The sequence below is a fragment of the Indicator indicator genome, chromosome 9 (genome assembly GCF_027791375.1).
Source record: "Indicator indicator isolate 239-I01 chromosome 9, UM_Iind_1.1, whole genome shotgun sequence".
Lineage (NCBI taxonomy): Eukaryota > Metazoa > Chordata > Aves > Piciformes > Indicatoridae > Indicator > Indicator indicator.
This window is the reverse complement of record NC_072018.1, coordinates 14,960,442-14,984,779: the sequence shown is the minus strand read 5'-3', so window position 1 is coordinate 14,984,779 and position 24,338 is coordinate 14,960,442. Positions and strand designations below refer to the sequence as shown.

Below are 24,338 nucleotides of genomic sequence, written 5' to 3'. Positions count from 1 at the left end.
ATCAAACACATCACTACGGTGGCCAGAACAACCTAGCCCTGGTGCAACTCTGAGCTAATGAGGGCTACAAACTAACCTTTATGCCAGCTTTATGCAGTGATGGTGCTTTGGTGCTGTGAGAACTCAGAGTAATCTGCAGCTAAACTTATTTGATAGAGAATTTTAGAGATTATGAAGTCTCAGACTACCCTATGCAGTGCCAGCAACAGATTTTCTATCACTGTAATTTTCCAACACTGACAAAGAAAAATATCCACATTTTGAAACAATAACGCTAAAGCCTGCCATATACTATAATGAATGCAAGGTGGAACTTTGTTTCATTTTTAATACGTGCTGCTACCTGTTCAGGTCAAATGTCAGATTACTTGATTTCTTTCTCCAAGTTTAAAGACCAGAGTTCAGTTTAATCAGAAGACTGCTTTAGATATATACCAAATTTAAATCTTAAATGCATACCTGCTGAGCAGTGAATAAAATTAAATTTGAATCTCTCACAGGTGAGAGGTGGTGACCCATGATTAATGCAAATTAATCCAATTGCTTAGTGAAAATGGAGCAAAAAGTTCAGCAGGATATTTTATGCTAGTCAAGGGACTACCTCCTATCACCCTTTTTAATAATTGATTGGATTACTTTTTAAGTCCCTAACTTATTGTAATTAATGCAGGAGAACTGTATTTAAAGGAGCTGGATATCTACAAATGTGTATCATTCTGTTGCTTAAATACACTTTGGACCAGACAATTGCAAAAGAATCAGATTTCTCATCAGCTGAATTGCATAAGAAGGTGTAATATAATGACACACTGCCAGATAAAACATGTGAAAGACACACTACTAAAATTTAGAGCAGTAAATTACTTATTCACCTAAGCAAACAGTTGTTTTCTGAGAGGCATACAAAGTTAATTCAGTCACATTCCTTCCCATGAGATCCTCACCTAGAAAATCTGCATGCTCCCTTTCTGTCACGCATGTCACAAAGGCAATGAGACTTTGTGTAAAGAGACATCAAGCAGTTTAAATGAAATTAGAAAATGCCTTCACCTAGAAACTTTAACCAATGCAGAAGTCCTGTGGAAAATCCTGAAGAAAAAGCAAGGCTGAGCGACCAGCATCTGAAAAGCAGGTCACTTATTTAGACTCCAAGCTTGAGTGAAATGGTAGACACTCTAGTCTGAATATATAGAAACTGTAGGCAAGCCTGGATTGTCTGTTAAGACCAGAGTCATCCATTTCCACCCTTTATGTGTAGCTGAGACCAGAAGGTACAACTGGAAGTAGTTGTGTTCCATAAAAGCAGAAAAACTTTCCTTTACAAAAGTCCAAATACCCACTAGATTCCTGAAGGAAGCAGGAGCTCTCTTTTTTAATGCAGACTGGAGGGATGACTTTCTAGACAAGCCAAGGAGGAGTAAATTTTGAAGACCACAAATGTATTCAGAAGTTGGATGAGAACAGGTATTTCTGCACCTTCTGTCACAATAATATTACAGTTACAAGATCTCAGTACTGCAGTCCAATTTCCAGTCTATTCATGTGCTACATTCTGCCACTTCTCCCAGAATTTACTGAAGAATGATCCTGCAGGAGACTAACCCTCAGAGGCAGTGTGACTCAAGACTCACATTCTGTTTTCAGTACATGAGATAATTTCCCTAAAACATTACTCTGCTGAAAAGTCATATAAAGAGAGGGATATACTATACACTGAAGTTTATTTTCATCATGTATTTTGGTCTGCAAAAGTTTCAGCTACATTCTGTATTCATGATTTTCTCCTCTATGTTCAATTATTTTCTTCTAGATTGCAACATAAATGACTGTAGAATGCTGGTGCATATAACATTGTAATGTTTATATTACATTAGATATCAGTAACTGAAAGCTTCTGTTACTAGCTGAATTCATATCCAGATTAGATATACATTCCTGAGGTATTTAGATTCAGTTCTTTCAGTTTCTGAAATTGTCTAGGTGGCCATGTATTATAAACATCATAACCATGTCTGTCAAATCCCAACCTACTTTAGAGGATTTGATTCAGCTGACTTACAGGCCCCTGGGACTCCAGTAGACATTCTTAGTGAGGTTCACTTGTGTGAAGCTTATTAATGCTGGATAAACACATATTTCCCTTGTGTATAATTGTTAGAAATAAATCGTACGTATCAGTCTCAGGGCTTTAGTTGTTATTCAGTTAACACAAACTGAAAAATTTTAGGAAAAATACAGTTTGTCTTAACACAAGAGTAGAAATAAGTATTGCATCTCAAAAACCCCAGAACGCCTAAAGCACAAGATGTAGAACAATTTATTAACCTTCTCCTTGCTTACATTTTTGCAGTGCCTCCAGCTCTCAGGAGACTCAACACAGAAAACTGTAGCACATAATGTAGTGCATGAATTCCTACTGTGTGTGGGAAGAAGTTCTGCCAGTGGATACACCTGTAAACCTCTTGGAAATATTGTGATCCATTTACATGGAATAAAGGACAAATCTAAGCTTGTTTGCATCATCCTATTTCCTGTAAGATAAGTAGAATAATGGGGTGAAAGCATACCTGAATTACTACTAAAGGCCTATTAGCCTTAAAGAGACCAATTTTTCATCTCAGGTTTTCACGGGAAAGGTAAATTTAAATGAAATAAGGGAGAAAACAAAGAGTATAATATTGTTACATATCAAAAGGGAGTTATCTTTGCATTATGATAGGTTAAACCGTGAGGGCCATAAGCTTTTGGTCACCTATCCACAATGCAAGAAAAATTCATATTGGATGAAAAGTGGAGCAACAGAAGGCATCTCTTGAAAAGCAGCAGATTGTTGTAACTGCCATTCCAAACCCAACATTTCAGAGATTTGGCATCTTGAGAAACTGGGCCAAATAGGAGATGAAATAAAGGTACAATCGAAATTCATGGTTCACCTCAGAGTGAGGTGAGCAATTATTTATAATGAATATAAATACCTGTACACTTCAATGGGAACAGAATCTGGGTTCAAGATTGAGCCTTAGACTTTAGGCTATTCACAACGAAGTATCCACAGAGAGAAAAATGTAAATCTGTGTAAAATTATGACGCACATAAATCAAAAGGCATAACTAACAGCAATAAAAGCATCCTTTGCCTGATCTTCCTAACCTTGAATTTTCTTGACTCCTTTATTAATCTTACTGTTTCTGCATTACATTTTGCCAGGTATGGGAATTTCTGCCAGCTTGACTGGAACCTGTTCAAACAGCAACCTTGGGAGTGCATCATTCTCAAACATAGTCCTTTTGGGAGAAGATCCCACAACTCACAAATAAGCAAGGCTTTCCTTAAATCCTCAGGCAGAATATTTAGTTTAGAATTCATAGAAATTGTGGTTGGAAAAAAAATAGTGATCTAAATACCAACAATAAACATCTATCTGTTAAACTTTAAGTAGTTAATTTTCTATTTTGATACTTTTTTTTTTTTTTGGTGTGGTGAACAAACACTACTTGTGTAGGGACTGTGTGCCATCTACCAGAATATGTGATATGCTTCAGTGATGTTATTTTCAGTATTTTATGTTGATATTGATTCACCTGGATTAGCATTTTTTCCACTGAGTAAAGATGCAAGAAAAAAACAACTTACCAACATGGATGGCACTTAAACAGAAGAGCAAAGGTATGTGTTTTGGGCATGGCTCCTAGAATTATTTCTCAACTATACTTTACATTGATTTTTACATAAACCTCACAATAAATATTGGAGCAAGATGGGAGTGAAGGTCCATACCTACACACACCAGTACTTTGAATGTTAATTTACTGCTCAGTGAGTACCCTTCAGCTCAGTAGTTACAGAATTCACTTCTAAATCACAGACAGACCTAGGGATTGAATTTGGATCTTCACTTAGTTAGTGAACATCCTAACTATTGTGTTATTAGATCATAGGAGATTACCTCCTGATGCTGTAAGTGTGTGGTCAAGAAAAGTTTGACCAAGTCACTTAAGTGAAAGAGTGCAGGTCTGTAAATTCTAACTAGAAATATTTATCTTCTCTATTCCAAATGTAATCCCAAGAATCTCATGTTCTAAGCATGTCAGCACCTGTGCCTTCAGTGTTTCCTCCAGCATTTTCCAGGTAGCTTTTATTCAATGTACTTACTTACCGTCTCTGTACCACTCAGCACGAGGTTGTAGTCTTTTCAGGTCTGGGGTGATCAACATAGAACACTTCAGGGTCAGTGTTTCACCTTCAGTTGCAAAGGTGACTCCAAACTTCTCCAGAAACTGGACATCAATGTGGGTGAAGCAAATGTCATACGACAGGGGCACTGTGCATGAGAAAATGAAAACATTCTTAGGTAAATAAATTATACTTGGCACCAACAGATTACTGTCCAATCTGAACAGGGAATGGATCTCTCTATTACACTGTATGCTGATCTTGAAATGTATATGGGGAAGCAAAGCACCTGGACAGCTCCTATTATAACTGAATGCTTAGAAAGTGAAGCCAAAAGACGGAAGCATCCAATTTTCTCATCTGTAAAACATTACTCTGATAAGAGTGCATAAATTATATAAGAAAAAAAATGCTTACAGTGAAAGGGCATTATGCCAGCTGGATGAGGCTCTTCATCCTCTCTGAATCCTACAAATGAACATACCACAAAAATTCAATGACATGACCATCATATTTATTTCTTGTTTTAATCACGAAGTAGGACTTACTTCTCACAATCACAGCACAATTAGTTGATGCCTGTCCATGCACATTTGTTGCAACTGCTGAATAGGTAGCAGAATCATCAAAATCAGCTCTGGAAAGGAGAAAGAGGAAAACAGATGATTCTCTGAAATACAAATTCTTCTACTGATTGAAATTACAAACCAAGGAACTTGTATAAAGCTCTTTACTGGTGTCACACGGTACAAGATGTCGATTAAAGACATTCAGAAAGCTGGTACTGATTTTTACTGAAGTTTTATCACAGTTTAGCACACAGGCTGCATTAACTTGAGCAAACTGTAAATGACCTTTAGAGAGTGATCAAAGCAGGTTGTTGGAGGATGTCAGGTTGGCTGTTCTCTTTCTATATGTAACCTTCTTAATCCATCTTGCCCTTCTGCCACATATTTTAAGAAAGAGACATGGAAGAGAATTACATGAGATACTTACAGAAATTCCTCCTTCTATGGCTATTCCCCCCAGGAAGATACTGGCATTTTTTTGCCTCTCTCAAATCTCTTAGGCAAAGGAAAGCACATAAAACCAGGGAAAATGTCTGAAATTGCTTATGGGTATAAATGGTTTGTCTTGATATGTATTTTTGTGCATGTGTGAGAAAAGATATTTATTATGCAAGGACAATATAAGGAAAAATCATGGAAAAAAGTTACTTCATGCATAATAGGACCCAGTTATGGATTGTCTCACTTACTACATCTTTCCTTGAAAAGGAAGTTACTTTAGCAAATATATGGCCAAGTGTTAAGATATAGGTACAAACTTCGACGTCCCAGTTCTTTACTTATTCAAAATGGGGTCTGTAAAAAGAACTATTGACATAAAATTGAAGCAAACTAAACTATGCATAAATACATATATTTGCAGTGCAGTTTCTTAAATTTATAGTTAAGATAAGCATATTTGCTGTGTTTCTAATCAATTTAAGTGAATACTAATTAGAAAAAAGTTTATCATATTTGGACTTGGTTTTTTGTAAAATGTAGATCCTCAGTTTTGATGAGAGAACTTAGTCTAGATCAAGAAACAATTTTGGAAAATGGAGAATATTTCAATTACACATTTCAGAATTAATACTTGAACGAAGAAAAATAAAATCAGAATTTACTTTGTTTTCAGAAACTTGCTAATATAATGAAATATTAGGTTATATTTCATTATAACCCTAATGAAATAAACTATTTTGGTTTTGAATGAACAAAACCTTTTATTTGTCCAGTTCAAGAGCTTTTTCATGAACTTCTCCTTTAGTAAACTATTCTACAATATGACTCTCAAGCTTAGTTATTATTTCTTGGAATTTCTATTACTTTGAGCCATCAGCTAATCAGAGTGCTGTTTTAAATACACACAATTAAAGCCTGCTTCCAGCATAGTTCATTTAGTAGTGCATTTAAAGGAGGCCACTCAGAAATTTCCAGTGAAGAGATACAATGTTCTGCATGCATGTACTAAGTTTCCTCTCAGAAGAACAAATTTGCCTCTTCTTGGCAACTGCCAGATGAAAGGGATGGAAATCTGGTTGCACTTGTCTTCTAAGAGGGCATATATCCCACATGTGGGAGCAAAAAGAATACGTAAAAGTGTTTGCTGTAAATTGCATAAGATAAAGCCAATTTGGGGGTATGTAGCACCTGTGACAGGCACATCAAAGACCTATTTTCAGCTCTTGTATATATTCTGGACAATGTCATATCACAAAAAGAATACTATCTGTGTTGCAAGGTCTAAAACACAACTTGATGAAAACTCATTTAAATTGAGATTTACCTGACTAAACACACAGGACTAATAGCTCCTCCTAGAGGTAACTTCTTAGCCACACATTTCACAAAATGCAGTAAAACACAAAGTATATCATATAACTAATTTTCAAAGACAGGGGTAAATCCTAAAATTAGGCCACTTAATCAAAAGGTCTATAGTTGGATCTGAAGCCCTTAAGCACCCTATTACAGACTGGACAGGCAAGATCTGAAAAACAATTTAGAAGCTTTTAAATATTAGGCTCAATATTATTAAGCTTGTTTGTTTTCAATAAGTATTTTTTTTAAATGTTCTTAACTGATTCTGGACTTGTTTGGAAGCTGTCAGAATTGACAATAGTTCTCACATTAACTTCTTAAAATAACATAGGGTTTTTTTACTACCCCAGTTTAACACTATTTAACACTTAGGAGATGAAAAGCCAAAAGCAAGGTAAAACTGCAGTACAGACATTTTTACCAAGCCGTGCTTTGATGTCTCTACACCTAAATGTACCTAGTTCAGACATTTATCACAACCCAGCACAGTGTCTCAGTATAACAAAATAAGGCAACAACAAATGAGGCATCTCAAACATTTCTTACAAGAAGGGGCATTGTAGAATTAACTGTACTGGAACTGTAAAACGTTCTCAGCACTCTGCACTACATCCTTACTTTAACTAGATGTAAGTATAGTATATTCAGTAAATAGTACATAGTGTATAGTGTATAACATGCATTGCATATTAGTAAGTTAAACAGAATTAAATCATTTGTCCCCAGAAACTGAATCTTCGTCACCCTAGTGCTGATGTGTTAGAACAGCCCTTGACGTGCCTTGGTGTGTGGCAGCTCACCAAAAATGTTCCCAGACAGCTCAGGAAACAGTGAGGGATTTCCAGAAAACAGCCTGGAAGTCCTGATAATCCTGCTCTGAAGAGCAGTGCCAGAAGGCTGCTGTGGCAGGGGATGTCTTTAATTCACTATGTCAGGCAGATTCCACTAAAGCCATTCCTTACCACTAGTTGAATGTATATGCCATAATATACCACGCAGGCCTGGTCCCCAGATACGTGTCCTTTAAGGGCTTCCTGCCTTCCTCCCAGCTGCTCATCATCTTGCCCAAAGACTATGCAGGTGCACAGTGTTTTTCTGCCATCCTATCCAGGTTTCTCCTGGGTGAGCTAGACCCTCCAGGAGGATGGTGCACACTTACACCCAGCCAGGCAAGTGCTGGGGGAGTCATACTGAGTTTGCTGATGAACTGTTGATCCATCTCTCCACTGGCAATAACTTAGCACACAGCACCCTTATCATAAATGAGTGATGAACACTGCCCCACCATTGCTGGATTAGGCCATTCCCTCATATAAACAAAGCATTACTTCAGGCTCCTTCACTTCCATCAAAACCAACTTTAGTACTCCAAGATTTAATTGTTGTTATATCTGTAAATCTTAACTGAGGTTAGCTCTCATTGACTGCCACTTTGAAATAGTCTTCATCTGCTCTCAGGGTTGTTTCATTTTCTAGCAGAACAGGTTAATAAAAACTCATTTCTGTAAGAATAACAGAGTTTGAAAAGTGATTTATCATTAACTGCAGGTGGCACAAAAATAATCCAGAAACTATAGCAACATGTATTCTGAGCAAATACAATGCCCCAGTGTGTGCTAGTCTGATTCAAAGCATCAGAAATTCAGAGGTGTAAGAAAATAAAATCGTCTTCTTAAAATGAAGCAGAATGGCAAATACCTGATTAACTTTTCAAATAAAAGTATATCTATGCTCATCTCTATACCCTCAGTTTTGTTCTCATAAGGAACAGCAAAATTATGAGCTTTTCCTGTTTATGATGGTCTGCAAGGTAAATAAAACAGATTAAGATCCTAAAAGTCTCTAGGACAGGCAGGAGATTCAAAAAAGCGTCATTTTTTTAAGTCTCTGAAGTTCAATATCTGAAAGCAATTATTTGACAAAAGTTAGTGATGGAAGGACAACTAATTTTCTCAGGAAGAACAAAAGCAAGAAGTTACTGACCAAATGATTGACCACATGAGTGACCACACTCTATTGTAACATCCTTTGGTTTTGTAAAGAGAAACAAGGTACTTAAAGTTACTATGAACATACAGGTAATATTTTGTCAGGCCAAGCAGTTCCTGCTCTTTAAGAGGTCCTAACAACTCTACCCATCTTCTAGAAGTCATTGATTTGAAAGCATTTCACAGTTCCTCACAATGATCTCTAACTCTGCTCTCTGGGAGAAAAAACAAACCATCTTAGAAAACCTAGTATTCAGTGGAATCCCTTCAAATCTGATACTAGAAGTGTATGGAGTTAGTAGGTAAGAGCTAGATAGTATATATAATACCCACTCTGAAGAAGGCTGGACAAGGTGAAAAGTCACATAAGGTCCTGACTTCCCCTTCGTGCCAGAACAGTCAAACTGAGAACTATCCTAGAAGTTATCTACTTCTAGGCTTTTTCTAGCATCCACAGGTCTCCTAAATTGCACTGTAAAGCGGATTGAATCAAAACCAGTTAGAAACAGTATTTGAAGTACCCAGGAGTGAAGGTGTGGTCTCTCCAACAGTTATTCTTGGATCATAATGGAAAAAGGTCAGATAAAATATGCATAGAGTCCATTTAGATAGTATGAAGCAAGTGCAGATCTGTATCTGTCCCAAGATACTAATACTTTTGTGAAAATTAAATTGCCCTGAATCCACATGAGGTTATGAAGTACTAATGTTTGCATGAGGAATGCTCCCCAGACAGATACATCTGTTTAAAATATATATATTCGTCTATTTGCCTACTGTAGATTTAAACACAGGAGTTAAGAGTAAAATAAAAGTTTTGCCTGAATAAGAACACAGTTCAGTGCATGTCAAGAATAAGGAAAGGAATATAGTAAATTACAGAGTTAAAATTGCCTCCTTTGAATCTAAATTTTTCCATGTTACAGCTATGGGACTTGAAAACATGGAAATACTCTACAGAATTACCATCTCATGTACTGATTCTCCAGTCAAACTGAATCTAACTGATTCTTTTTATCTGTTTAAGTGTTGTTGCTGGGTTTGGGGATTTTTGGTTTTTTGTTGGTTTGTTTTTGGTTTTGTTTTTGGTTTTTTACTGGAGAGGAGACTTCTGTTGAGAGGTAGATGTTCCTCAATCTCCCAATTATTGCAGCTTATAGGGGATGGTGGCTGACAGGTCAGAAGACCACAGACTATTTCATGTGGGGGCTGTAGTTTGCATTTCAGCTAGAAAAGAAGAGCAGAAGTACATCATGTCTGCTGCCTGCATACCTGTGACACCCTGCAGTTTACCACCCCATCAAACCCACACAAAAGATGTATCTTCTGCACCAGAGGACTGCCCTTGCTGCAATGCCTCTGCTCTGCTCCTACCTACAGCAGGAGACAGGAGAGGCTTCACCCTCTACTGCTGCAGACTAAATTAGATCAAGATTTTTGTGCCTAATCAAACTAAAATAGCACTATGCTGGCTGCACAGCATCGTTTGTTAAATGAGGACAGTTAAAAGACAAGGTTCATTCAATTTTTAAGCTATTTTATTATTATTTTATTTTATTTTCTAAAGAAAGGCTAGTGCTACTGAGGAGCAGACCCCTGATCAGAGGGTTGGCTTTGCCTACTGGCAGTAGGTACTACACTGCACTCTGCTGGCTCTGCCACACATTTTTACTGATGCAGCCACAAACCTCTGCTGCAGTTAAAGGCTCTGATTAAAAGATGACTTCATGAAACAGGAAAGAGAGAGGGCCCTAATAAAAGACAAAGTGCTGTCAAACTTTAAGCATTGTATAGGTGAGATATAGCCACATCACTCTGACAGAGCTTTGGAAAATCAGACACCCCTCCCTGCTCCTTCCACCATCCAGCCTGCCTGTGCATGCAGGGACAGGAGTCAGAAATGTCCCCATTCAGTTCCCAATACTGCTGCATCCTCTATGCCCCAGCCAGTATAACAGGTAATGTAGCATAGTCATTCACAACTGCATAAAGCAAAGTGATTCACTTAAGGAGACATCATAGTAAACAAAAATCAAAAAACAGTTGAAAATCAAATAGTAGTAGCTAAGATATTCAAAACATTATGACTTTTAATCCCTAAAATACATGCTAAAGCAGAAAACACTTTGCAGCTGTGTTACAAAGCAGTGGGGCACCCTTATCTTGACTACCTCTGACACAGAAATCTTTTCTTGTATTATGTGCCTATGCATAGTTAAATTAAGTGGGATGAAGTAGATTTTAAACTAACCCTCACATTCTCAGACATGTATCAACCACTTCAACTACCAGTAGCTTTCCCTCAGAGAACTCCTCACAGTGTAGTCTGAATCACCTATCAGAAGTGAGATGAAAGATGGGATGAACCAGTATCCCAGGGCAGGCGGGTCATATATCTTCTCCTATAATTATGAGCTGTGCCAAAAATAAAATGAAACTCCAGCACCTTCTCTTTACTGCTCAGGGGAGACCTTAAGCTCAACCTCCCAATTCAAGAAGCCTAAAAGGAGCAAGAAAGAAGCACTATATGATAATGGTGGCACAGAATGTGTGCAGGAAATATGGTAAATTGAGCACAGATGATCATAAAAACAAGACAGAAGTGACAATGATCTAGTTACTGTTAGGCTTATGGGCCCTGGAAGACAGCAAACAAGAGGGGGATGGAATTGCGTCCAGTTACTACTTTAGAGTACAAGGCGACGTTTTGGTTTGGTACCTCAAGAATTTTTCCACTGGTGTCAAGGAATACTCATAGGAATAAATATCATGCTTCCATCAGAAGGGAAAGTTCACTCCCTGAGCTACACTGAAGCACCAAGAAAACTGGCCAAGAAATTCCAAAGCCATTCGGAGTGGCTGCAGATCAGATGACATCAGCTCAGCACTTCGGTATGAACAGCTGAGAAGAGAGCAAAACTAGATAGGCAGAAAATCCCAGTGGTTCCCAGAATAAAAATAATACTTCAAATATATGTGCACAAAGATATGTATGGAAGATCCAGAGTTAACTGACACATGCTTGTATAAAAAAGTGAATAATACATGTATTTTAACCACTAGCTGTACATTCTTTGTTTTCAATACAAGAAACACCTATTATTAGTAAGACACTAACAAACCATTCTTCCATTTCCTGCATGTTTATTTCCTGTCTTTTGGGACAGAAAAATACAGCTGTTTGTCAAGTTTTGAAATAAAACAGATTAACAATAAAGAAATATAATTAAGGTTAGAAATTTTAATTTAATAAAATCTATAACTCTATGGTAAATAAATCATAATTTTGGGTCTACAATCCCCTTAGGAATATTTTAAGCTGAGAAGGGAAACCTTGAGGAAATGAGATAGACATCTTCAGGTAGCAAAGACACCACACTGCCAGACAGAATGAAGGAGAAAAGGAGCAACAGTGCCTGAAGATGGCAGCTTGGTAGAACACAAGGGAGCCTGTGTGAATGCATACAGGTCTGGGACTAGTAAACAGTGCATGATAATGGGTTGATGTGGGAGCAAACAACTAACTCTGTGATATGGCTGAATAAATATGACTGGGTCTGAGCACTCCCAAAGATGATTGTGGATGATGTCTACATGACTAATGACCACCACAAGAATGAGAAAAAAAGCACCAAGGGGATATAAGCTATTAGTGTTCTTTAGCCTAATGGTTACAGATGCTCAGAAGGCAGCATCAACACTGATTCTTATTTCTTCAAAAAGCCATTTATTTCCAAAATGTCACTGAAGGAACCTACATACTACATAGCCAGCATCTGAATTCACCAAGCAGTTGCTCTTGGACACCAACCAAGAGAATAAACACATCCACAATCACTCACTGGCAAGAAGTGACCAAAGTTTCATCTCCTGACCATCACTCACACCATCCAAAAGAGGGCATTTTCCATTGTATCTGTGATAAGGGAGAAGACTGCAGGAGAAAAATCTGGTTTTATCTTTTAACCTTATGGTTTTATCTCCATATATTGATAGGAAGAATCAGCTGAGTTGAGACATGTCACAAATAAAGAGAGCAGTCGGCAGGTTATCCTTGGCCTGGAAGTAGAAGGCTATGAGTATCTTAAAAGTATTCATAAGCACTGCTACTCCTTGAGAAACATTCCCTAGAAGCAATAACAGTAATTCTTGCTGTCAGCTTCTGTTCAGGGATGCTTCTCCCACCCTGACCTCTGGAAAGGTAAACAGCTGGGCCGGACTTTGTTGCAGGATGACAAAAGGTAAGTAGTCCTTCCCAAAAGCAGAAGGAATGATGCACTTTTTTTCTTCACTATTGCTTCAAGTCTGTGCTCAAGGCTGCATCCACTGCTAACTGACGGAGACAGGGTAGAAGATGAGATATTTGGCTAACCAAGAGTTAGCCACAAAAATTCCAGCTGTTCCAACACAGCTGATGCTCGTGCTTCAGGGGAATTAAAAAGGCAGGTTGTGTGTCTGTTCTAGATATTAATTTTCTTTTTAAATACCACAGCCATGTTCTCATTATTCTTTGAGGTTTGATAGCTTGTACCAAGACACATACAACATGAAATATTGCGATTGCTTGGGACAGTACAGGATTAATTTTTGGAAGCCATTTTACCCAGGCATTTTCTATACCACAACATTAACATAATTTTAAAAAATAAAATTAAATTAGAATATTTTAATTTTCTAGTAAATAAACTCACATTTCCGTACTTTTTGGAGAATAAAAAGGTAGAGATCAAATGTAAGCAGAATCTAACATATAATAGAATAAACGCTGGTCACTAGATATCCTTACCCTGACCAGCTAAATGTTTTGCTTACCTCAATGAGCTTCATCATGGCAAAAAACATGAAATACACATTTTTCCACTTTAAATGCTGAGATGTAATTCTAATAAAAAAGAAACTTGATGATTACTTCAGCTACTTGCTCTTCTTTTCTATATTTGTGTAGATTGCTGCAGTTAAATAATAGAAAATCCTAATTTTAATTTATTTTTCATGATCTAATATTCACATACTTAGTGAACCTTCTCTAGTCTAAATGTGAGTACCAAGAGAGGAGCGTGCTGAATTTAACAACTCTTGCAGCCTTTGTGTGAATTTTAAATTATTTGATATTAAAAAAAAAAACACTTTTGTGTATAGTATAAAAACTGCATTCCCCAGAAGAATCTACCTGTTTATATGCAACACATGTACTCCATATTTGCTTTCAATTCTGTACTTTGTTGGATCACTTGCAGGGGTAATCAATTCCTCATTTTTGTACCTGACAATGAAGAAAAGAATTAACTCATTAATATCAGATACTATTCACTGCATTAATTCACTAGATTTTTGCATCCAGTTATCATTTACTATGATCAGCACTTTTTCTGAGTCTCCTTTGCTTACAAAGAGTATTCTTGTGATTATGGATAGATACATTGAGCTGTGAAAGCAAGGGGGGGACTATCAATGCAGTAAAAAAGTGAGATATGCACCCAAACCAGATGAGCAGGGGAGTGAGGTAGAGAGAAGATGGCATGTAACTTGAACTTTAGAGTCCACTGCCCCTGGCATGAGGTAGGAACCAAACTTTGTCTTGGATCACAGTAAAGCACTTCAGCACAAACAAGAGAAGCAGCAACAGGTTTGTGCCTGAGGTTAGATCCAGTCCAGCCTGGGACTCTCAGATACTCAGACAGCACTTCTCTGGAGAGGAAGGAAGCTTCAGGGATGTTCCATTCATGTCCATCTCAACAGAGGCTGACACAGAGTGAACACAGACACAACTCATGACAGCAATGGTGCTGTGCAGGTTTGCCCAGGCTTAGAAAGTAGCTTCATCATCACGGAATTCTATGGCCAAAAAGAATGGAATGCCTTCCACAGCCTGGCTTCTGAAATATTCAAGTTTGCTTCTCACACTGCTCAGGGGAATTCAGCAAGCTGTCCACCCACTCCTTCCCCTGCAGTATCAACTGCTACAATCCTGCACATCTATGAGGATTATAAAGGGGGTTTAACATAGCCATTATGTATGTGACACTTATCAGTTATGCCATAGCTTCCAAATGAAAAAAGCTTAACAACATTTTTAGAGGGCTAGGAAAGGCCAGTCTCTTACCATTGTACAACAGGGGTGGGAAATCCTTGTACAGTGAAGCAGAGGCTCACAGACATCTTTTCCCAGACAGTGTGAGACCTCAGGCGCACTAGAATTTCAGGAGCTCGACTTATGCTTTCTTCAACAGCATGCCTTTCCAGAGCCATATTTTCTTCTACCTATTAAACATGGGAAAAGTATCTAGAGCATCTAGCACTGGACTCAAATGTGGTAGATGATCTATTCTTAAATTAAAAGCTGTTAAATCATTATTGGCAATTGAAACATGGGTTTAAATTTGAGTATGTCTTATAATTCTGCTTGGATAGTAACAAAAAGGTTCAGCACTGTACCATCCTTTGTACAGCAAGTTTGTCCAGATGTTCTCTAGCACGGTGCCTGGCTGTGTGTATCTCTTTTTCCAAAGCAGACAACTCACTGGCAAAACGGATCCTTTTCTCTTCACTTGCATGAGTCTTTTCTTCATGAGTCCTGTAGGACAAGAAAAAAATACCAGGTAAGAGTAACCAATATGAAGCTTTAAGTAACTGAGGGCTCTGAAACTGTATCAGCAAGAGTTATCTGCCTGTCCTAATGAACACAAGAAATTAATACGAATTTTCCTTCATTTTCTTTTCCCCTATATACATTGCACTGAAGCTTCAGATCTTGAAAGTTGGCAAGGTCACATTGAGGTGGTACCCCACTGCCTTAGTCTTCTGGTAACTGAGATCAAGAACCTGCCTGGCTTGCTTCTGACCCCTAATTTCCCTTCCCATGGATACAAGAAGGCAGCGGAGTGTGGGTATGTTCTGTACCTGTTCACACCCTGATAAGGTTTGGACCTTTCTTGCCCTTGGCTCTAGCACTTGGGAAGCTCTGCTAGCTCCAAGGGCTCTGTCAGCTGAAAGATACAGACCGAGTTGTTCAGAGGGATTTGATGAACTGCTTCATGCCAAAAAAAGCTGTCTCTGATAATGATGAGTGGGAAGTACTATAGAAACTACCAGGAAAAGACAACGTTTAGAGAAATTTGTGGATTGTATCCTGAAAATCGGACTCCATAGATTTTTCAGAATTCCTATGAAAAATTCAACTCGTGAATGTTTTTAGGAGGAGCTATCCCAAGGTCCTGTATTCATACTGATTCAAGCAAGCACCTGATGCTAGCGTGTGTCTTGTCCACATGACAAAAAAAAAGGCACTTGAATATAAGACATTCCTATCATGGCTATCATTATAGAATATGGCAAGCCCAACATGCCATGAAGTAAATTAGAAGATTTGCATGAAGTTCAGTAAACAGAAGATCAATACATTCTTTATCTGGTATTTTTAAAATATTTCTTTGCACCATTTAAGTGTACTTTAACTATTAGCCTTAATCTTCTATGGGTTTTTTGGGGGTTGGTTTTGGGTTTGTCAGCTTGAGATTGATAAAATTTAAGATTTTTTTTTTTAAATAGATTATACAGATTGGTTTGATTTTCCTAGAACATTCTGTTTCCAGCATATATAATTCAAAACAAACAAAGTACCAGGATCATGTGGATGTATATGTTTTTTGCAACACATTTTCTACAAGCAAGACATTGTTCTTGCAGTAGAAATTGTCTATGTCTTTGGTGCAATCACTGTAGAGCACAACAGAGAAGAAACAGTAAATTCACTAAGGGGAATATTACCACCAGCACATTTACTATAGGACTTCATATCAAGGCTGTAACAGAGACGTGACAGTAAGTTCTCTTGATATTATGACCTCAAAATGTTTAAATTGATCTGAATGAGAAATTTCGAAAAGAACAGAAGACCTCTTCAAAAATGCATTTTGGATCGCAGGCAGATTCTAATTTATTTTGGTTTTAGAGCTGTGTTCAGGGGTCAGAGTGGGGATTAGGAGAACAACTCCAAGTTGAAATATGAGACTGAAAGCAATACTCAGTCATTTAGTATTCCAGCCAAAATAGATTAGTGAAGATCAGTGACAGAGAAGCCTCTAGTCTTGTCAGCTCTGAAAAGGGCCCTGGCAAAAGAGCAATACTAAATGGGACCACAGCCACTACGCAGGTCAGATGGGACCAGCAGTGCTTTACCTTTTCCTGGATTCTTGCATTGCTTCATGAGCCAAGGTACGTGCTCTCCTGGCACAGAGTCGACATGTCGTTTTTCCCAAGCCAGGTGATTCATAATAAGCAGCCTGTCTGGAAGCAGCCCTTCAAATATAAAAGACATTGTTATAACCCAGCAATTCTGGTAAAACATGAACTCACAAAAGTCAAAGTAATTACTTTAACTGTGCAGAATGCCATGACTGAGCACTGTTCAGTGAGGAAGAAGAGAAACCTACTTTACATTCCTCACAGAGTGCACCATGGTATTGATTCTCATCCTTTCAGGGTTTAATGCTCATCATCTGTCACTGGGGACCATCAGGCATTTTTATTTCATTCGATTCTATTAAATTTATACTTATCTCAGTCTCCAATCACTCAAGTGCTTTGATAACATTTCAGTGAACCACGAGGGTACTCAAATCACACAGAATCCCAATAACTTTGCCTATTTCTAAATAGTCTTGCCTTTCTGTTCTGCACAAAAATTTCTGTATAAATTCTCTTCTTCCCCTGTGAAAGCTGCACAAGCTACACAGCTAACTAGGTATCTTAATTGCTGAGGAGGGAGGACAGAGATACTCAAGCAACTAAGATTCACAGCTCCAGACTCTGAGATACAAAGAACATGTATCTAGTGGTTAAAATGTAAGAGAATTTAAAGCCTTAATTAAAAAAAAAAAAAAAAAGTAATAGAATGACAAAAACTATAATTAGGAATAGCTAACTCAAGGAGAAGGAAAATCCTCATGTCATATGTGTAAAAATAGGTAAAAACTCGTTTCTATGATTTACAATAAATTTCATGCCAATTTTTCCTAAGTCAGAGTTTTAATTGGAGCCTAAAAACAAAGATTTTTCCAACTTGGAGGTGACAAACAGAACAGATCCTGAGCTGAAAGGTCTGTGTAGGCAAGTTGCAACAGAGCTAGAAAGTCTAGCTATGTTTACATAGGGACACTGTAAAAAAGAAGCATCTCAATGGAAAGAATCAGCAAACTGTCATTCTGAACAGAGCACAACTTTTGAAGATAAAGGTTTAGGATAAATATCCTTATTCTAAGAACTAGATAAGTCAAAATAGAAACCATGGCACTTACTTTCTTGCTGCATATTCCTCAAGTACATATCTTGTCTGAATGCTGCGATAGGACTGATCAAAGTGCTTGTGCCTCCTCTGGTAAAACGGCAGCACTACTGACGACATGCTTGTTGGTAACAATCAGTAACTCCTGCAGAAAGTGAAATCACATTTAGCAATATATTTGACACACTTAGAGATACATAGATGTGTCTGTACATGTACAAATACACAAAATTCCATCCATTTATGACAAAGAAAGCCATCAGTGATTTACATGAGTACCTCAGGCTACACAGCTACACAGTCTGAGCTAAGAAATCATAGATGACAGAGCTAGAAGAGAATTTATTGGATCATTTTTCCCTTTCTTTGCAGATGTCATTTAACACCTCCATAGAAATTTCTGGGGATTGAAATTGGACAGATTTTTGAGCATTCTTAGGTGTTTCATCTCTCTGCTCTTTGAACTTTTAACTTTGTCTCTTGTAATTTATATGCTGTTTCTTGTCCAATTCATCATGACGACAAAGCATAGACTGTTCCATTTCCTATCAAATACTGGGGATACGTGCTTTGGGCACAAAAATTATCAATATCTACATTAAAATTCAGTTTATAACTGTTTCAGGTAAAACCAAAAAAAAAAAATAGTTCAAAACCAAAGAAATTCCATCACTACATCATTGTCAGCTTTCAAATTCTATGTAATCCTTTTTTGTTCCCATTAATCTTTTTACTGTGTGAAAAGTACATGCAATCCATGCAGTTTAATAAAATACTGCTGAAAATAGCTTTCTAGATGCTTATTACTTATTCTGAAATCAATATGTTTCTGCCATGTAATGACATTTATTAGTATCTCATGTTTGAAAAAGTCTCATTTGAGAACAGGAAGCAATGATAAAATTCTTGGGATATTTTGTAGATATTATCAAGACTTCTAAGTGAAGTTTTAAAGAGTGACTTGTTTACATTTTTTTTAATTGTAGTGCTATCCAGATTGTGTACAGAGAAGAAATCATGTTCTACACTTCATTGCAGCAATTTATTCTTTAAAAATAAGAGCTAGATTTCTTATGCAACACATCACATTTTTAGAAAGAAAAAGGAAAGACTGCAATTCTTCATTTAGCAAGTCATTTCATATGTTGGTTTTGCATGCTAGTTTTTGATTAAGCAGTGTAATAAACTCCATCTGTGTCTGGTTGTTAGTTTCAGGTATTCAAAAGCAGTCAGATGCCCCCAGGTCATGATGTTCTTACATCAGCTAGTTCTACTTTTCCAAGAAAAAGGTCTCTGCAGGAGGAAACAGTAGGTTTATTTAACAGGAGAGAGATGTTATTACAAAAAGCCAAGAGCTCCAAAGAGGTGAATTTTCACAATTTACGACCTGATAGCTGCATTACTTTCATAACTATAGATCACTTTTCAGCCTTTTTTTAAGGGAGACAAATCCCACATTTAGGAATGAGATCTTTAGGTAAAATACCAGACATTGCAAGACAAAAATAGATCATGTTCATAGCATTACTGTAGAACATGAAAGAAACATATTACTGCATTTCTGAAGAACTAAGAAAGCTAACATGACTCGTTAGCACAGCACAGCACCTTGCAGAGATGTTAGATTAGTTAGGTGCCTTCATACAATGTTGTGCTGACTTGGGCCTGAAAATGCTTGGTTACATGAGCAAAGATCCATGAGCCACCTTTTTACTTTTGGTACCTGTACACAGAATTATGCTATACCTACAGGTATCAAATAGAGCTTTTCTTCCTGCTCCCTCTGTGACTATTGTACATGTGACATTAAACTTGCCTCCTAGTTAGCCAGACTGTTAATGGTATAATGTTCCCTCTTTTCTATTTTTAATTGGCCTTTTCACCTAAATGAAGGTGAAAGGGCAAACCCATATATTAAGCTGACTCAGCTATTAAGTGCTACTCATGTTTACATGTCACCCAGTTAAACAATTCTGTGAATTTACCAATGTGTAATTTATGTGTTGCTATGTTGCTATAACTCGCACTGAGATCTGACATATAAGGGTTGCAGAGTAAAGACCATGTGTCTTCATGGATCGTAGTCTGGACTATTTTCATTTTTGAACCGCCATTTACAGTTCAGCCTTTTCCCACTAAATATTAAACATACATTTTAATTAGCATATTTCTATCAATCAACATCCAGGATTTCTCAATTTCTGAGTTCAGGTATTTTTCACATTTACACAAAACCCATTATAGTAGAAACAAGCATGGCCATCTACTCCCAGCCTCCATATAAGCAATCAGCTGAGCTTGTTAGCAGCCAGACTCATTTTGCCTTCTGTTAACATAGAGGGGAGCTGCCTGGCAACAATTCCAAATGTAATAATCCTCATCAGTTAATTACAACAGTGCTTGCAGAGTATGTATTTAATACTTAATAGTGCTGCAAAGATAAATACCTGAAGAGCAAAATCACAGCCCCGCTGTAAAATCAGCTTCAGCAGCATACAGAGCACATAGGGTATCAGGAATTCATGACAAGAAGTTTATTTTATCTTCCTAGAAACAATGTGTTGACTGTTTTCCCAATTTTCCACTGAAAAATCTCACTTTTATGTGATATCTTTGAAACATGTACTAGTATTTAGTCAACCTACCACTGACAAAATTAGATAACATGATATGCAAAGCACACCTTAACCTCACAGATGTTATCAGATTAGGAGAAACATGGTTTTATCACTGGCAGAGTCTCATGACCCCATTATGCTGGCAAGTCAATTGGTGGAACTGACCCAAAAGCAAGATGCAGGCAATGGTCTGGCAGGAGCACTGGGGAGGTGGTGAGGGGGAATCTGAAAGGGAAACTGAAAATTTAATAAATAAATAAATGGGCCAAGACAAAATAAACTAATTTTCTGGATAATTGTAACAAATTAAAAACCAATTAAAGCTTTTTTAATTACATTCTACAGGTATTTAACTGCAAGTGTTACAGAGAACCTGATGAAGATGCTATTAACATCCCTGGATTTCTAGATAAAGACCTAGAATTACAGGACAAGATGGTCCTCAGACATTTAATCTTTTACTTTTTTGGTGGAACACACCACCATTGTATTTCTACCATCTATTATTTCTATTTCTTTCTATGACTGTAAATGCTGGGGCTATAAAAACAACCTAAACTGTACTAATCTATGTGCTGTATGAATCACTCAGAAGACTACTAAACAAAAACATGAAGTCAAGCAAAATGTACCTAAAGATTACAGATATAAAAAACCCAGGTGAACAAGACTCTTCAAATTAGTTTACACATGCTTAGTAGCAGGTTTATAACAATTTACTCTTGCTCACGAGTAAAAAGCAGAGTTCCCAGGCCAGGCTGCACATAGTTTCTTGCCACAGTAACACTGATCTGAATAGAAAGCAATAATCTAGAACCACGTGGCAAGGGACAACATTCTTGAGCAGAGAGCCAAGGGTCTGATATAAGTATTTTTAGTTGGATAAGTGAGGTCATTTAAGATTTAAAAGACAGGCAGTAAATTCTAGCATCATCACTCACATAACCTCTGAGAGCAGGCACACAACCAAATAAATTGATGGATGAGATTGACAAATGTCATGAGAAGAACATGGTTATGCTCACTATAGATAGCTTGCATTCTCAGGTTCAGGAGGTTCCCATCATGAGCCACGCACAGCATGTACTCTTTCTTCCTGACCTGTCAGTGCTGTACCGTGCAACATGCACTTTCTCTGTCCTTGTCCATCTGCAGAGGTGCCAAAAACGACTCACGAGTTCTTGCTCACCCTCCCCATTCTGGCTGAAAGATCAGTACATCCTGCTCCTGCATGCATATCCTCATTCTTGATCTTACTCCATATCTCATCTTTCTTATATATCTTTGACCATTTATATTAAGTTGAGGGTTTGTTCTGTTTTTCCCATTACATTAGCATTGTTTCCTCTACCTTTCTGTAGTTCTGCTTGTTCTCCATAATGTTCCAAGTTCAGTGTTTTAAAAAGCCCTATTTTGACAATTTATATTTTCATGGTACTTTGAAGCCTAGGATATTTATCTAATCAAAAATATTTAATTCCATACCACCTACATACCCTGATGAAAAAATAAAATATCAGAAAAATCCCCATACAGAAAACCCCACAACAAACCTTCTAGCCATCAGTTACTTCTAATACCCAGTTTAAAGGATTGTTATATTGCCTCAGAACACATGAGCCTTTCTAGATGGTTATATCAGTTCTGCAAAAGTTGCATTAGGTAACATTTTTCCCTCCAGGAAACTTACTTTGGAGGAAATGTTGTAAAACCAGCACAAATCTTTATGCAGCTCCTAGACGCTGCAGTCCAAAACAGAACAGAATGTAGAGAGTCTACTAGCATCTTCCCCATTCTGGTAATAAACTTTTAGAATGCTAATATCTCTCTCCAGTCTTTCATCTCTGTGGGCATGTACGTACTTCGGTCTTACACAGAAATTTATGTTCTGTGTATGAAAAACAATTAACTTTAAAAAAAACCACAGCCTGCTCTCAATTTAAAATGCTTGTCTCGAAGAACTCATTGAAGAGTTCGTGCCTTCTGCATAATAAGAACCCAGTTTTAACTTTTTTTGACAAAATACAAATATTTCTTAAATCAAAAACGCATATGGAATTCTTATTTGCTTAAAATCTACAGAATTTCAGATTTTACTTGGCAAGCTTTGAGATGCCTAGTCTTTTTTGACATCTTTAGCTACATCACAGCTGGCCTTATGTTTTACTACCACACCTCCTTTGTATAAGAAAAGTATTACGCTAGTTTCACAAATTAGTTTTGAACATAAATCTTGTGGATAACAAGTTCAGCCTGGTTCAAATCATCCTAGATGTGCATGTATTATCTTTCACATTAAACCTAAAAATTGAGTCCCTTTATCTATTGATAATCATCTGAATACCCAGCAAAGCAATGTTTTCAAGCAGCTGACATGTACCAGCCCTCACACACATTTATTCTTTATTAATAAAACTACATATGTTTTGAAAGACTACATTTTTAACATTTCACTACTTCAGATGATTCTACTTGCAAAGACAGACAGGTAAATTAAGCAATTTAACACACTGCCATACAATGCAGCAACACAAGCACGTATGATTAAGTAGAATGCACGTCTTGGCCTTGTATTAATTCCTGAGTGGTTTGCTTCACCCTCTAGCCCTAGCAATTAACATGGAGTCAACTTAGAACATGGTCATATCTACAGCCTTTGATGGAGCTAACCACCAGCTTTGCCCTGTGGCAAGCAGGTAGAAGGCAGAGCTTTGGGCACTCTTCCCTCAAGAAAGGCCATTGTGGAGGGGAACACCAGTTCCTACACTTTTATGAGTCTAAAAGAAAAAAAAAAAAAACTTTGGCTTTTCTATGACTGTCATAGAATCAATTTGCTTGGCAGAGAACTTGAAAAATCAAGTCCAACCACTAACCTAGCACTGACAAGTCACTACTAAACCATGTACCTCAGCACCACATCTGCAGGTCTTCCAAATACCTCCAGGGATGGCGACTCCACCATTTTCCTGGGCAGCTTTTTCCAGTGTCTGACAACCTTTTCTATGAAGGATTTCTTCCTAATATCCAACCTAAACCTCTTCTGGCACAACTTCAGGCCATTTCTTTTCACCCTGTCACTTGCCTCTTGGGAGAATCAACTGAACACCACCTCACTACAGCCTTCTTTCAGGTGGTTGTAGAGAGTGGAGCTTCCCCTGAGCCTCCTTTTCTCCAGAATAAACATTCCCAGTTCCCTCAGATGCTTCTTATAAGACTTGTGCTCTAGATCTGTCACCATTTTCATTGTACTTCTTTGAACACACTCCAACACCTCAATATACCTCTTGTAACGAGGAGCCCAAAAACCGAATGCAACACACAGCCTTACAAATGCTGATCAATTCCCTACTCTCACTGGCCATGCTATTTCTAATACAAGCCAGGATGCCACTGGCCTTCTTGGCTACCTAGGCACAGTGTTGGCTCATGCTCAAGTGGCTGTCAAACCTCATGATAGAAGTGAGTGGATGCCTTCAATCTGACTTGTCTTGCCAGTTCCCTCTTATAAATTCTGCAGTATATACCCAGAGAAAGGTGGGTACTTATGTGGATTCTGTCTTACGAATTTGTGATCTTATATGGCCGAGAATTAAATGAGGTTCAATTTGCCCACATTGACTTGAACCCTTGCTATCCTGACATTCCAAATACAACGTTTCAACACATTCTAATAAGATTTCTCTTCACTTGGCAAGCGTCTTACATCAGGAATATGAGACAGTGAGATGGTGAAAGTCACTTCCTATCATCTCAGCCTTCATCATTCTTTATTACAATACTTTCATTGTCTCAAGGGTATTATCAACACACTGGCATAGTTCCAAGACATGAACATGATTTCCCAAGACTCTATCAGTGGTATTTAGCTGGAATTTTCATGTGGCACAGAACACATCAGATCATCTAG

General features: G+C 37.6%; 1 protein-coding gene across 1 annotated transcript in view; it reads right to left on the bottom strand.

The window, feature by feature from the left end:
- The window catches only part of MYOM2 (myomesin 2), a 68,980-nt gene extending 51,047 nt beyond the window's left edge, over nucleotides 1–17,933 (bottom strand). The window contains exons 1-8 of the mRNA XM_054383898.1: nucleotides 17,827–17,933; nucleotides 16,709–16,828; nucleotides 14,966–15,104; nucleotides 14,634–14,791; nucleotides 13,701–13,793; nucleotides 4,722–4,810; nucleotides 4,591–4,641; nucleotides 4,157–4,321 (exon numbers count right to left, since the gene is read on the bottom strand). Of these exons, the coding sequence (XP_054239873.1) occupies nucleotides 4,157–4,321; nucleotides 4,591–4,641; nucleotides 4,722–4,810; nucleotides 13,701–13,793; nucleotides 14,634–14,791; nucleotides 14,966–15,104; nucleotides 16,709–16,828; nucleotides 17,827–17,933 (922 nt within the window). The remainder of the gene's footprint in view (nucleotides 1–4,156; nucleotides 4,322–4,590; nucleotides 4,642–4,721; nucleotides 4,811–13,700; nucleotides 13,794–14,633; nucleotides 14,792–14,965; nucleotides 15,105–16,708; nucleotides 16,829–17,826) is intronic.
- Between the last annotated feature and the right edge of the window lie 6,405 nt (nucleotides 17,934–24,338).